The 13256-nt window shown below is 43.0% G+C and overlaps 1 protein-coding gene across 2 annotated transcripts in view; it reads right to left on the reverse strand.

The window, feature by feature from the left end:
* COL4A6 (collagen type IV alpha 6 chain) overlaps positions 1 to 13256 on the reverse strand; it is a 388359-nt gene that overhangs the window by 66058 nt on the left and 309045 nt on the right. For both annotated transcript variants that reach the window (XM_077285138.1, XM_077285139.1), the window contains exons 16-19: positions 6191 to 6235; positions 2761 to 2814; positions 2604 to 2673; positions 2158 to 2268 (exon numbers count right to left, since the gene is read on the reverse strand). In XM_077285138.1, coding sequence (XP_077141253.1) covers positions 2158 to 2268; positions 2604 to 2673; positions 2761 to 2814; positions 6191 to 6235 — 280 coding nt within the window. The remainder of the gene's footprint in view (positions 1 to 2157; positions 2269 to 2603; positions 2674 to 2760; positions 2815 to 6190; positions 6236 to 13256) is intronic.

Below are 13256 nucleotides of genomic sequence, written 5' to 3' on the forward strand. Positions count from 1 at the left end.
AGCTGTGCCATATAGTGCTCTGCACCACTGCCCCATAGCTGTGCCATATAGTGCTCTGCACCACTGCCCCATAGCTGTGCCATATAGTGCTCTGCACCACTGCCCCATAGCTGTGCCATATAGTGCTCTGCACCGTCCATTATTGCCCCATAGCTGTGCCATATAGTGCTCTGCACCATTGCCCCATAGCTGTGCCATATAGTGCTCTGCACCGTTGCCCCATAGCTGTGCCATATAGTGCTCTGCACCGTTGCCCCATAGCTGTGCCATATAGTGCTCTGCACCATTGCCCCATAGCTGTGCCATATAGTGCTCTGCACCGTCCATTATTGCCCCATAGCTGTTGCTGCTGCTGCAATAAAAAAAAAAAAAACACATACTCACCTGTCTTGCTTGCAGCTCCTCGGCGCCATCTTCCCGGCGTCTCTCTGCACTGACTGATCAGGCAGAGGGCGGCGCGCACACTATATGCGTCATCGCGCCCTCTGCCTGAACAGTCAGAGCGGAGACGCCGGGAAGATGGCGACAGCGCCCGGCGTGTGGAACGAGGGAAGGTGAATATGACATACTTACCTGCTCCCGGCGTCCCGCTCCTTCCCCCTGCCTGTCTTCGGTGCCGCAGCCTCTTTCTCTGTCAGCGGTCACCGGCACCGCTTCATTAGAGAAATGAATAGGCGGCTCCGCCCCTATGGGAGGTGGAGCCGCCTATTCATTTCTCTAATGAGTGGTCCCACGTGACCGCTCAGGGGAAGAGGCTGCGGCACCGAAGACAGTGTGACAGGCAGGGGGAGCGCCAGGATCGCCGGGACTAGGTAAGTATATGACAGTGCTCACCCGCCGACCCCACCACCGATCATGACTCAAGTATAAGCCGAGAGGGGCACTTTCAGCCCAAAAATTTGGGCTGAAAATCTCGGCTTATACTCGAGTATATACGGTAACTTTGAAAAAGACTAAAATGGCCGATTCACCAGTTTTCACCAGAATTCTGGAATAAAACGGTTGGTGTTTTCATTTGTCGCCAGTCCCTGACAATTTTTTAGAAAAGTAGGCAAAACATGGCATGTAGGGGCGAAGCCATGTGAGGCCAAGAAATTCATCATAATTTATGCCACAAAACTGCATGAAACTAACATGGCTGCCTTTACAGATTGCAAAGACATTTTCACCCAGCTTTACCATACTCTAAATTGCAAATATACTTAGCTGATGTATTGCTAATCCTATAAAGATACAAAACTTTTGGAAACATGGCTCTGGTTGCCACTCAGCACAAAGTTGGTAATTTTCCCCTTCTTCAAAACCCATAGAGAGAGGATTGGGGTTGAAAATTAGGACCTGTATGTAGGTCCAAAAATTCATTTTCAGCAGTGGCCTGGTCCATATGTGACCCTGATTTCCAACCTGTTTACAGTTGAATTCACAATATTCATGGCTTTAGAGCCAAGATCTGCCACGATTCACTTCTTGTCAACACAGAGCTTGTTTTTGTTGTTTGGCACTATAATGTGAAATAGGCAAATATATTATACACTGTACATCAATTCTATATAGCAAATTAGATATAACTTCTAAACGGGCTGTCACATCACATCAAACTGTGTGCCTATGCTGTATTGAGACATTTGTAGATTGTGAGCCCTCGCGGGCAGGGTCCTCTCTCCTCCTGTACCAGTTATGACTTGTATTGTTCAAGATTATTGTACTTGTTTTTATTATGTATACCCCTCCTCACTTGTAAAGCGCCATGGAATAAATGGCGCTATAACAATAAATAATAATAATAATAATCTGTACATTAAAAAGGGTGGATTCTCACTCGGATCCCCTCTATAACCTAGTGTGGGAGGCTAGTAAAGTGGGATATCCCAAGGTAGTAAATTATTCCCTATACACAGGATAGGCGGTAACATACTAATCAGTGGGAACTGCTGGTGAAAGCCCTCAGTGATCCCAACAACCTCGGCTCCATATACTGCGTACAGGATTGCCGTAAGAAGCCAAGCACTGTATTTAGTTATCTCCGATAGTCCCATAGACAACTAATAGAAAAAAAAAAGTCCCAGACGATTCAACTGCTATTAATATGGGATTTTAGGAAAAAACCCTTTAAGGAAAGCAGCTTCTGCTTTTTAGCCATGTATTATTTATTCTTACCTCTTCCAAGAGATGGAAACCCAGGTGGCCCAGGAGGACCAGGAGGACCACTCATTCCATCATCCCCTGGCATGCCTTGGAACCCAGGAGGACCTGGATCTCCTGGAAGACCTATCATAAGGTATATAAACAAGTCATTAGTCTTTACAGAAGCTGCTAAAGATAAAATGAGGATAACAGGATCAATGTGGGGCAGAAAATATGGGGTTTACAGGTGATTATCCTTCCATCAGATCTCTATTCCTGATTTCAGAAGGGTAAATATTGGAAAAGCTTTTATGCACTGGGTTCACTTTGGGACCACAGATGCTGGAAAGTGCAACAGACAATGATATTTCAACAGCGTGTTAGATACAGTGCTATATGCTTCTGTACTATTCTTAATGCATCTATTACCAGGTTATATCATTTTCTTGGAAAGAGAGAAAACCAGAGAAGACTATTACCTGGAAAAGCTGCACCACCATTATTAACATATATCGGGCTTCCCGGAAAACCTATGTCTCCTTGTTCACCCTAACACGAAGATAAATGATATTTAATGCAATAAACAATTGGGGCACAGATGAATAGGAGAAATAATAGTAGTAGGTTGGTTATTACCTTCTCTCCATTAAAACCGTCGAGTCCAGGAGAACCAGGAAGACCAGGCTGACCCTATGACAACAAAAACCATGTCATCCTAGACACATAAGATCTTGAGCAGGATCTGGCCAGTTCATCCAAGCTGTTTGTTAAAATGACAGCTGTAAACTGATGGAGACACAGGATGTGGATCAAGTTCTCTTTCACTGGATGAATAGTATCTCCCTCTATAAGAATAGTATAATGGGGGACTATGTCATGAGAGGAGTACTGTGGGGGGCCATATGTCACAATATGGAGGTATTCTGTGAAGCTACTAAAAGGAAACTATTGCCATGTGGAGGCACAAAGAGTACAATATTACCATGTGTAGATACTTAGGGGGCATTATTAACCTCTGTGAGATCAGAGGGGGGCACTAATACCATGTGTGGGGCAGAGAGGACACTATTAATGTGTGGGAGCACTATTGTCATATGGGAGCATAAAGGGGGCACTAGTTTAGAGATGGCACTATTACCTTGTAGAGACAGAAGGGCCACTATTATCATGTCCCATCTTAGAGGGGCAATATTACAATGTGTGGGCACAGACAGGGAACTATTACCATGCGTAGGATTAAAGGAGGAACTATTACTATAAGGAAGCAATATTACTGTGTTGGGGCACATAGAGAGCACTGTAACTGTGCCGAGGCTCCTATAGGTCATTATTACTGTGTGGATGCACAGAGGGGGTCACTAACATCACAGAACACATGCCTGAGCACAGAGAGGGCAATATGACTATGCGTGGGAACAGAGGGTACTACTACCATGTGTGGACACAGAAGGGTACTATTACTAATAGAGCATGTTAACTGTGTGTGGGGACTAATACCATGCGGAGCAACAGATAGGACATTATAAGGGTAAGTTCACGCAGGACAGGACGTTTTTGCTGCGTATTTTTGCTGCGTTTTTTTATGCTAATTTTCAGCTTCTTTTTACAGTATCTACAAGCCTATGAGATTTCAGAAAACTTATGCACACACTGTTTTTTTGTTTGATCAGTATTTTTTGCTTTGCTGCGTTTTTTTGACATAGAGCATGTCACTTCTTTCAGCATTTTTGCTGCGTTTTTTCACCCATTGACTTGAATGGGTGTTGAAAAAAACGAAGCCAAAATGCAGCAAAAATGCAGGTTATTATTATTTGCTGCTGAAAATCCAAGGACATTAGCCTGGACAAAGAGAAGAAAAAAACGCACCAAAAAAAAGCACTTCTTTCCTGACAAGATGATCAGGTTTTGTTGCAGAAAAAAAAGCAGCAAAAACAGACTGTATGAACTTACCCTTATAATGTAAATGCAGAGAAATTGGCTGTCCTAACATATGGAGACACAGAGGGGTCACTAATATAATGTCTGGGATTAGAGTGGGCACTATAAGATGAGGGACAGAGGGGGCATATAACCATGTAGGGGCACAGAGAGAGAACCATTAGTGTGCATAGGCACTATTGCAGTGTGGAGGCAATATTATCTTTTGGAGGCAACTTACGGGGCGCTATTATTCTGGGGGGACAAAAAAGCGTAAAGCACCACAGGCATTATCACGGACTGGGCACTCTGGATGGTTAAAGCATGTGGCTTGTATAAAGGTGGAGGAATGTAAAAAGAGATCAGCCAAAAATGTCTGCGTTATATTCAGCAGACAAGTTGTGGACGGAAGATATCGTTATGTCGGTCTGGGCCAAGTGGAGAAGAAAAAGAGAAATTAATGACTTAATGATGATCAGAGAAAATACCATCTCTTAGTCACTGGATTTATATTACATTATACACTTATAAGGTCTGCAGAAGTCCATCTGCAGAAGTGTAAATCTAGCATCTACCGATGTATGCTCACTCTATAGCGTTATCAGTAGTATTACACAGGACTGCAGGTAATAACTACTGCATTATCTGTACTCTGAAAGATGTAACTCCGTTACCTAGGTTTTACATAGGACTGCAGGTAATGTAACATCTACTACATTATCTTTATGCTGGAAAATATCACCTTCTGTTATCTGTGGTGTGACGTACGACTGCAGGTACTGTAATATCGACAGAGTTATAACTGCGCTACATATGTATAACGTTACAGAGGACTGCGGGTAACAAGCGCTACTTTTGCAGAAAGGGTAATGTGCCTTTGTGTTTGGTTACCATTATTTTTATGGGTGTGAATGGAGGGAATAACTAGCTGTGGCCTGCAAAAGGGTGTGGTCTGTAGAAGGGTTTGGCCTGCAAGAGGGTGTGGCCTGAAGAAAGGTGTGGCTTGAAAAAGGGCTTTTATTTCCCACACACAAGCAGGAAACCTGTTAAAAATGTTGAATTCCACCTGTGAACGACCTTGTAGATAGAGGTTAATGTGTATTTGAAACTATTAAATTTATGTTGATCATTTAACTGAACAATTCAAAATGGCAGCCTATCCTATTCACAAGTGAGGACGGGCTGCAGTTGTGAAAAAAAAACAGCTCCTGAGACCTTTGTCTCAACTGACAGAAGAGCAATATTGTAAACACACATACAATTGAGCTGCCAGAGCAGGGCTTTAACATGAAAATAAATAAGCTCTCTGACTGATTGAGCTTCAATCCTCCATGCTCAGTCAGTAAAATGAATTATTTTTTCTCATGGCATAGGTCTCAGTGACTTGGAATTGCAACCCCTCCTGACATGTGACTAGGATGGGATGAAGTTTGAATTACATGACTTTACATAAATCAATAGTGTAAGTTATTCTAAGAGATTGTGTAACATATCTTATAAGATACAAATGCTTCTTTCTGCACTTACGAGCCACTTCTTGTCCTCCCATAAGCCTCCTGAACAAGCCATCCATTTTGAAAAAAAAAACAAAAAACAGTTTACCCTTGTATATAAAGCAAGACTCACTACCAGCACAGTGAGGTGTCAGGTTACAGAGCCTATAACACTTTATGGAGGGTTGGGGGAGGAGTGAAGAGTACTCAGCATAGTGAGACAGACACAGACTTGTACACCTTCAAGGAATTTATAGTCTTCAGTACGGTGCAGGATTCACAGTCACACAGCTTAGTACTGCTGTGCATTGTCTTCCATTCTGTTGCTGCTTCTGAACAGAAGAAAAACAGGAATCCCTTATCTGTTTGCGGTGAATATAAGTCACTACTACAGCTTGTTTCCTCTCACCAGCTCAGAAAGAACTGAAAACTGGAGCTAGAGGGTGCAGAGGGAAAAACTGGTGAAAAAATGTTCTAAGGGTGGCTTTATCCGCTCACTCTGATGCTTTTGCACACCTATGGATAACACTATCTTTCTACATCCACTTACATTCTCTAGTTTGCATTGCATCAAATCATCACTAGATGTTCTCTAAAAAGATCCCACATTTGTGTAGTAGACACATTCACATTTCTCAATAATTTGTAGACACTACCTCGTTACCCGGAAATCCACTTTCACCATCTTGACCAGGAAAGCCCTGAAAGGAATAATAATGTTTAGGAAACCACTGGTGGTTGAAGAGATGGTGATCTGGCAGCGGATGGATTTTGTGTTGGTTATTCTAATGCTTTGCCTCTTTTAGAAATATGAGCTCATATAGAAGGAAATGTGCTCACAGAACTACATAAAAATTTACTTTTATCAATACAAAGAACAATAAAAACAAATCGCAATGGTCGGCGGGTGATATGTGGCAATATGTCAAAAGGTGCCACCAAAGTTCAACCTTTTTAAGGGTATCTTATCCATCTGCTGCACTTTTTGATTCATCTAACTCTTTTAGGAATAGTAGTTTTTGCACCGCACTGTACATTGCGCATGTGAATCTGCACTGAATAGACAGAACAATGCGTGTGGCATGAAGGTTATTTATAAATTCATATATACAGCAACCTTGCAGTGCTGCAGATCCTAGGATAGATCTATCTAGTATCCTAACTCTGCTAGTTAGTAGAGTTTGTTATCGGTTTAGATTCCATTTCTTAATGAGACACGGTTTGCATCTATTGACATGGCTTTCTTATTAAAGTGAACCTGTCAAAGTTAAAAAAAAAATGCTATTAACCTGCAGATATGGGGTTAATCTGCCGGTCAATAGCATTCTGAACCTGCCCGACACCTGCACTTAGACCCCGCTGCCGAGAGGAAATGTACTCTATTCTTCCCAGCAGCGTTTGGCTTCCAGTCACGGGGTGGTGCCGGCGCGGTCACCGCTCTGTGTCCCCGGCACTAACCGATAGCCGGCCCTAATGATAAGCGAGCTGTCAGTCAGTGCTGGGGGTGCAGTTACCGCCACCACTCTCTATACTCAGAACAGTGACTTAACCAATGACGACGGTGCAGGTCCCCTTTAAGATGGCTTGCATCTGAGTTGACTGACTGGAGTCACCTAGAAGAATATAGAGTGCCTTTAAAAAGTATTCATACCCCATGGCCTTTTCGCCATTTTTTCACGTTACACCCACAAACTTAAATATATTTTACTGGGATTTTATCTGATACTAGCTGTACTACCCGGCTTTGCCCGGGGTAATAACTGCTGTTAGCAAAATAGAATGTGTTAACAAAAATTTATTCTGCACAAAAAAAACACAAAACAAATAGATAGAAATGTAATTATTAAAAGACAAAAACTAAGCTAATAGAAGCATTTTACAACATATATTTCAACACCAGAGATATTCCACACAGATTTAACTAAATTGGCCAAGTAATGTGAAGTAATCTTCTACTACTTATTCGAGAGCCTTTTGATAAACGACATTCTTAGTTTTTCCTTCAGGTGCAAAGACAAACAGATTTTTGGCTGTTCCAACTCTTGAACAGGCCACATAAAGTTTACCATGAGAAAAGCATGGAGATTGTAAATCTAAGCTAGCTGAAGAGCCCGGCGTTGCCTGGGCATAGTAAATATCTGTGGTTAGTTATAGCACCTCACTTCTCTTATTTTCCCATCACGCCTCTCATTTTCCCCCTCACATCTCTCATTTTCCCCCTCACTCCTCTCATTCCCCCCTAACACTTGTCATTTCGACCTCACATCTGTCATTTTCCGATCACTCCACTATTTTCCCTCACTCCTCTCATTTTGCACTCACACCTTTTCATTTTCACCTCACACCTCTCATTTTCACCTCAGTATATACATGTTTGTCATCTCCCTTATATATAGTATACACCTGTATGTCATCTCCTGTATATAGTATATACCTGTATGTCATCTCCCCTGTATATAGTATATACCTGCTGTGTGTCATCTCCCCTGTATATAGTATATACCTGTGTCATCTCCTCCTATATATAGTATATACCTGTATGTAATCTCCTCCTGTATATAGTATATACCTGTGTGTCACCTCACCTATATATAGTATATATCTGTGTGTCATCTCCTCCTGTATATAGTATATACCTGTATGTCATCTCCTCCTATACATAGCATATACCTGTATGTCATCTCCTGCTGTATGTAGTATGTACCTGTATGTCATCTCCTCCTCTATATAGTATATACCTGTGTGTCATCTTCTGTATATAGTATATACCTGTATGTCATCTCCTGCTGTATGTAGTATGTACCTGTATGTCATCTCCACCTCTATATAGTATATACCTGTGTGTCATCTCTCCTGTATATAGTATATATCTGTGTGTCATCTCCTCCTGCATATAGTATATACCTGTGTGTCATCTCCCCTGTAAATAGTATATACCTGTGTGTCATCTCCTCCTGTATATAGTATATATCTGTATGTCATCTCCTCCTGTATTAGACCTCGTTCACACGTTATTTGGTCAGTATTTTTACCTCAGTATTTGTAAGCTAAATTGGCAGCCTGATAAATCCCCAGCCAACAGTAAGCCCACCCCCTGGCAGTATATATTAGCTCACACATACACATAATAGACAGGTCATGTGACTGACAGCTGCCGGATTCCTATATGGTACATTTGTTGCTCTTGTAGTTTGTCTGCCTATTAATCAGATTTTTTTTTTTGAAGGATAATACCAGACTTGTGTGTGTTTTAGGGCGAGTTTCGTGTGTCAAGTTGTGTGTGTCGAGTTGCGTGTGGCGACATGCATGTAGCGACTTTTGTGAGATGAGTTTTGTGTGGCAACATGCGTGTAGCAACTTTTTGTGTGTCGAGTTGCATGTGACAGGTTAGTGTAGCAAGTTGTGTGCAGCAAGTTTTGCGCATGGCGAGTTTTGCGCGTGGCGAGTTTTATGTGTGGTGCCTTTTGAGTATGTGCAAGTTTTGTGTGAGGCAACTTTTGCATGTGTTGCAACTTTTGTGCATGTGGCAATTTTTCCGCGTGTGCAAGTTTTGCGTGTGGCGAGTTTTCCATGAGGTGAGTTTTGCACGTGTGGCGAGTTTTGCATGTGGAGAGTTTTGCGTGTGGCGAGTTTTGAGCTGCGACTTTTGTGTTTCAACTTTTATGTGGCGAGGTTGGTGTATGTGTGGTGAAATGTGCGCTGAGGGTGGTATACAGGTCCTTCTCAAAAAATTAGCATATAGTGTTAAATTTCATTATTTACCATAATGTAATGATTACAATTAAACTTTCATATATTATAGATTCATTATCCACCAACTGAAATTTGTCAGGTCTTTTATTGTTTTAATACTGATGATTTTGGCATACAACTCCTGATAACCCAAAAAACCTGTCTCAATAAATTAGCATATCAAGAAAAGGTTCTCTAAACGACCTATTACCCTAATCTTCTGAATCAACTAATTAACTCTAAACACATGCAAAAGATACCTGAGGCTTTTAAAAACTCCCTGCCTGGTTCATTACTCAAAACCCCCATCATGGGTAAGACTAGCGACCTGACAGATGTCAAGAAGGCCATCATTGACACCCTCAAGCAAGAGGGTAAGACCCAGAAAGAAATTTCTCAACAAATCGGCTGTTCCCAGAGTGCTGTATCAAGGCACCTCAATGGTAAGTCTGTTGGAAGGAAACAATGTGGCAGAAAACGCTGTACAACGAGAAGAGGTGACCGGACCCTGAGGAAGATTGTGGAGAAGGACCGATTCCAGACCTTGGGGAACCTGAGGAAGCAGTGGACTGAGTCTGGCGTGTGCAGGAAATGGGCTACAGGTGCCGCATTCCCCAGGTAAAGCCACTTTTGAACCATAAACAGCGGCAGAAGCGCCTGACCTGGGCTACAGAGAAGCAGCACTGGACTGTTGCTAAGTGGTCCCAAGTACTTTTTTCTGATGAAAGCAAATTTTGCATGTCATTCGGAAATCAAGGTGCCAGAGTCTGGAGGAAGACTGGGGAGAAGGAAATGCCAAAATGCCTGAAGTCCAGTGTCAAGTACCCACAGTCAGTGATGGTGTGGGGTGCCATGTCAGCTGCTGGTGTTGGTCCACTGTGTTTCATCAAGGGCAGGGTCAATGCAGCTAGCTATCAGGAGATTTTGGAGCACTTCATGCTTCCATCGGCTGAAATGCTTTATGGAGATGAAGATTTCATTTTTCAGCACGACCTGGCACCTGCTCACAGTGCCAAAACCACTGGTAAATGGTTTACTGACCATGGTATTACTGTGCTCAATTGGCCTGCCAACTCTCCTGACCTGAACCCCATAGAGAATCTGTGGGATATTGTGAAGAGAAAGTTGAGAGACGCAAGACCCAACACTCTGGATGAGCTTAAGGCCGCTATTGAAGCATCCTGGGCCTCCATAACATCTCAGCAGTGTCACAGGCTGATTGCCTCCATGCCACGCCGCATTGAAGCAGTCATTTCTGCCAAAGGATTCCCGACCAAGTATTGAGTGCATAACTGAACATTATTATTTGATGGTTTTTTTGTTTGTTATTAAAAAACACTTTTATTTGATTGGACGGGTGAAATATGCTAATTTATTGAGACAGGTTTTTTGGGTTATCAGGAGTTGTATGCCAAAATCATCAGTATTAAAACAATAAAAGACCTGACAAATTTCAGTTGGTGGATAATGAATCTATAATATATGAAAGTTTAATTGTAATCATTACATTATGGTAAATAATGAAATTTAACACTATATGCAAATTTTTTGAGAAGGACCTGTATGTGTTTGAGCACGTGGTAGTGTGTGGCGCATTTTGTGTGTGTGTTCATATCCCCGTGGTGGTGTGGTGATTATCCCATGTCGGGGCCCCACCTTAGCAACTGTACAGTATATACTCTTTGGCGCCATCGCTCTCATTCTTTAAGTCCCCCTTGTTCACATCTGGCAGCTGTTAATTTGCCTCCAACACTTTTCCTTTCATTTTTTCCCCATTATGTAGATAGGGGCAAAATTGTTTGGTGAATTGGAAAGCGCGGGGTTAAAATTTCACCTCACAACATAGCTTTGACGCTCTCAGGGTCCAGACGTGTGACTGTGCAAAATTTTGTGCCTGTAGCTGCGACGCCTCCAACACTTTTCCTTTCACTTTTTCCCCATTATGTAGATAGGGGCAAAATTGTTTGGTGAATTGAAAAGCGCGGGGTTAACATTTCACCTCACAACATAGCCTATGACGCTCTCGGGGTCCAGACGTGTGACTGTGCAAAATTTTGTGCCTGTAGCTGCGACGCCTCCAACACTTTTCCTTTCACTTTTTCCCCATTATGTAGATAGGGGCAAAATTGTTTGGTGAATTGGAAAGCTCGGGGTTAAAATTTCACCTCACAACATAGCCTATGACGCTCTCGGGGTCCAGACGTGTGACTGTGCAAAATTTTGTGGCTGTAGCTGCGACGGTTCAGATGCCAATCCCGGACATACATACACACATACATACACACATTCAGCTTTATATATTAGATACCAATAAAAAGTAGCAATTATTTTGCAGTATAAAGGAAAAGATACATGGTTTATTTTATGACGTGGATTTGTATTCAGCCCCTCTGAGTCTATACTATGTAGGACCACCTTTCGATGCAATTACTGCCGCAGGTGTTTTGTCCCTACCAGCCTTGCACATTTAGAGGCTGACATTTTATCCCATTATTCTTTGCACACTCACTCTAGCTCAGTTAAATTTGATTTCAAGTCTTGCCACAGATTCATAATGGGATTTAGGTCTGGACTGTGACAGGGCCATTCACACACACAATTACCGTATATACTCGAGTATAATCCGAGATTTTCAGCCCATTTTTTTAGGCTGAAAGTGCCCCTCTCGGCTTATACTCGAGTCATTGTCCCAGGGGAGGAGGAACGGCAGGAGTGGCGGGTGTCACATCATACTCACCCCCACCTGATGTGTCTCTGCATGTCGCTGATCTCAGATGGTCTCTGGCGCCTGCAGCTCTTCCTGTGTTCAGCGGTCACGTGGTACCGCTCATTAAGGTGATGAATATGGACGTGACTCCACTCCCATAGGTGTGGAGAGCATATTCATTACTTTAATGAGCGGTACCATGTGATCGCTGAACACAGGCACAAGCTGCCGGCACGCGCCGGAGACCATCGGAGAAGCAGGGACTTGCAGAGACCGCGCCAGGAGGGGTGAGTATGACGGGGGAGGGTGAGCCATGCGATATTCACCTGTCCCCGTTCCACCGATGCATTGTGTCTTCCGCGTCCTCTGGCTGTGACGTTCAGGTCAGAGGGCGTGATGACGTGTTTAGTGAGCGACCTCTGCCTGTACAGTCACTGCAGAGAGCCGGAAGACACAGCGGCGCGCGGAACGGGGACAGGTGAATATCGCAAGTGCCGGTGTCCTGAGCCAGCGGCGACTCCGGCACCTGGCCCCCACAGCACGACAGTGTCCCCGCCTGCTCAGGACACCGGCACTCGGCGCCCAGCGATGAGAGGTGAGTACATCTTTTTTTTTTTTTTTTTTTTACTTGCAGTAGCAGCAGCAACACGGGGCATACAGTATTATTCTATGGAGCATCTTATGGGGCCATCAACCTTCATGGAGCAGCATATGGAGAATATTATTCTATGGCGCATCTTATGGGGCCATCAACTTTTATGGAGCATTATATGAGGCATATTAATCTATGGAGCATCTTATGGGGCCATCATTAACCTTTGTGCAGCATTATATGGGGCACATTTTAATATGGAGCATCCTATGGGGCAATTATTAACCTTTGTGCAGTATCATATGGGGCATATTTTTGTAAGGAGCATCTTATGGGGCCCATCATGAACTGTATAGAGCATTATATGGGGCTCCTGATTCAATATGGATATTCAAAAACATTTAACCTACTGATGTCTCAATCAATTTTACATTTATTGGTATCTATTTTTATTTTTGAAATTCACCAGTAGCTGCTGCATTTTCCACCCTAGGCTTATACTCGAATCAATAAGTTTTCCCAGTTTTTTGTGGCAAAATTAGGGGTCTCGGCTTATACTCGGGTCGGCTTATACTCGAGTATATACGGTATATGCTTTGACCTAAACCAGTTTATTGTAGCTCTGGCAGAATATATAGAGTCGTTGACCTGCTGGAATGTGAACCTAAGCCCCAGTCTCAAGTCTTTTGCA

This window comes from Ranitomeya variabilis, chromosome 2, assembly GCF_051348905.1.
Source record: "Ranitomeya variabilis isolate aRanVar5 chromosome 2, aRanVar5.hap1, whole genome shotgun sequence".
Taxonomy (NCBI): Eukaryota; Metazoa; Chordata; class Amphibia; order Anura; family Dendrobatidae; genus Ranitomeya; species Ranitomeya variabilis.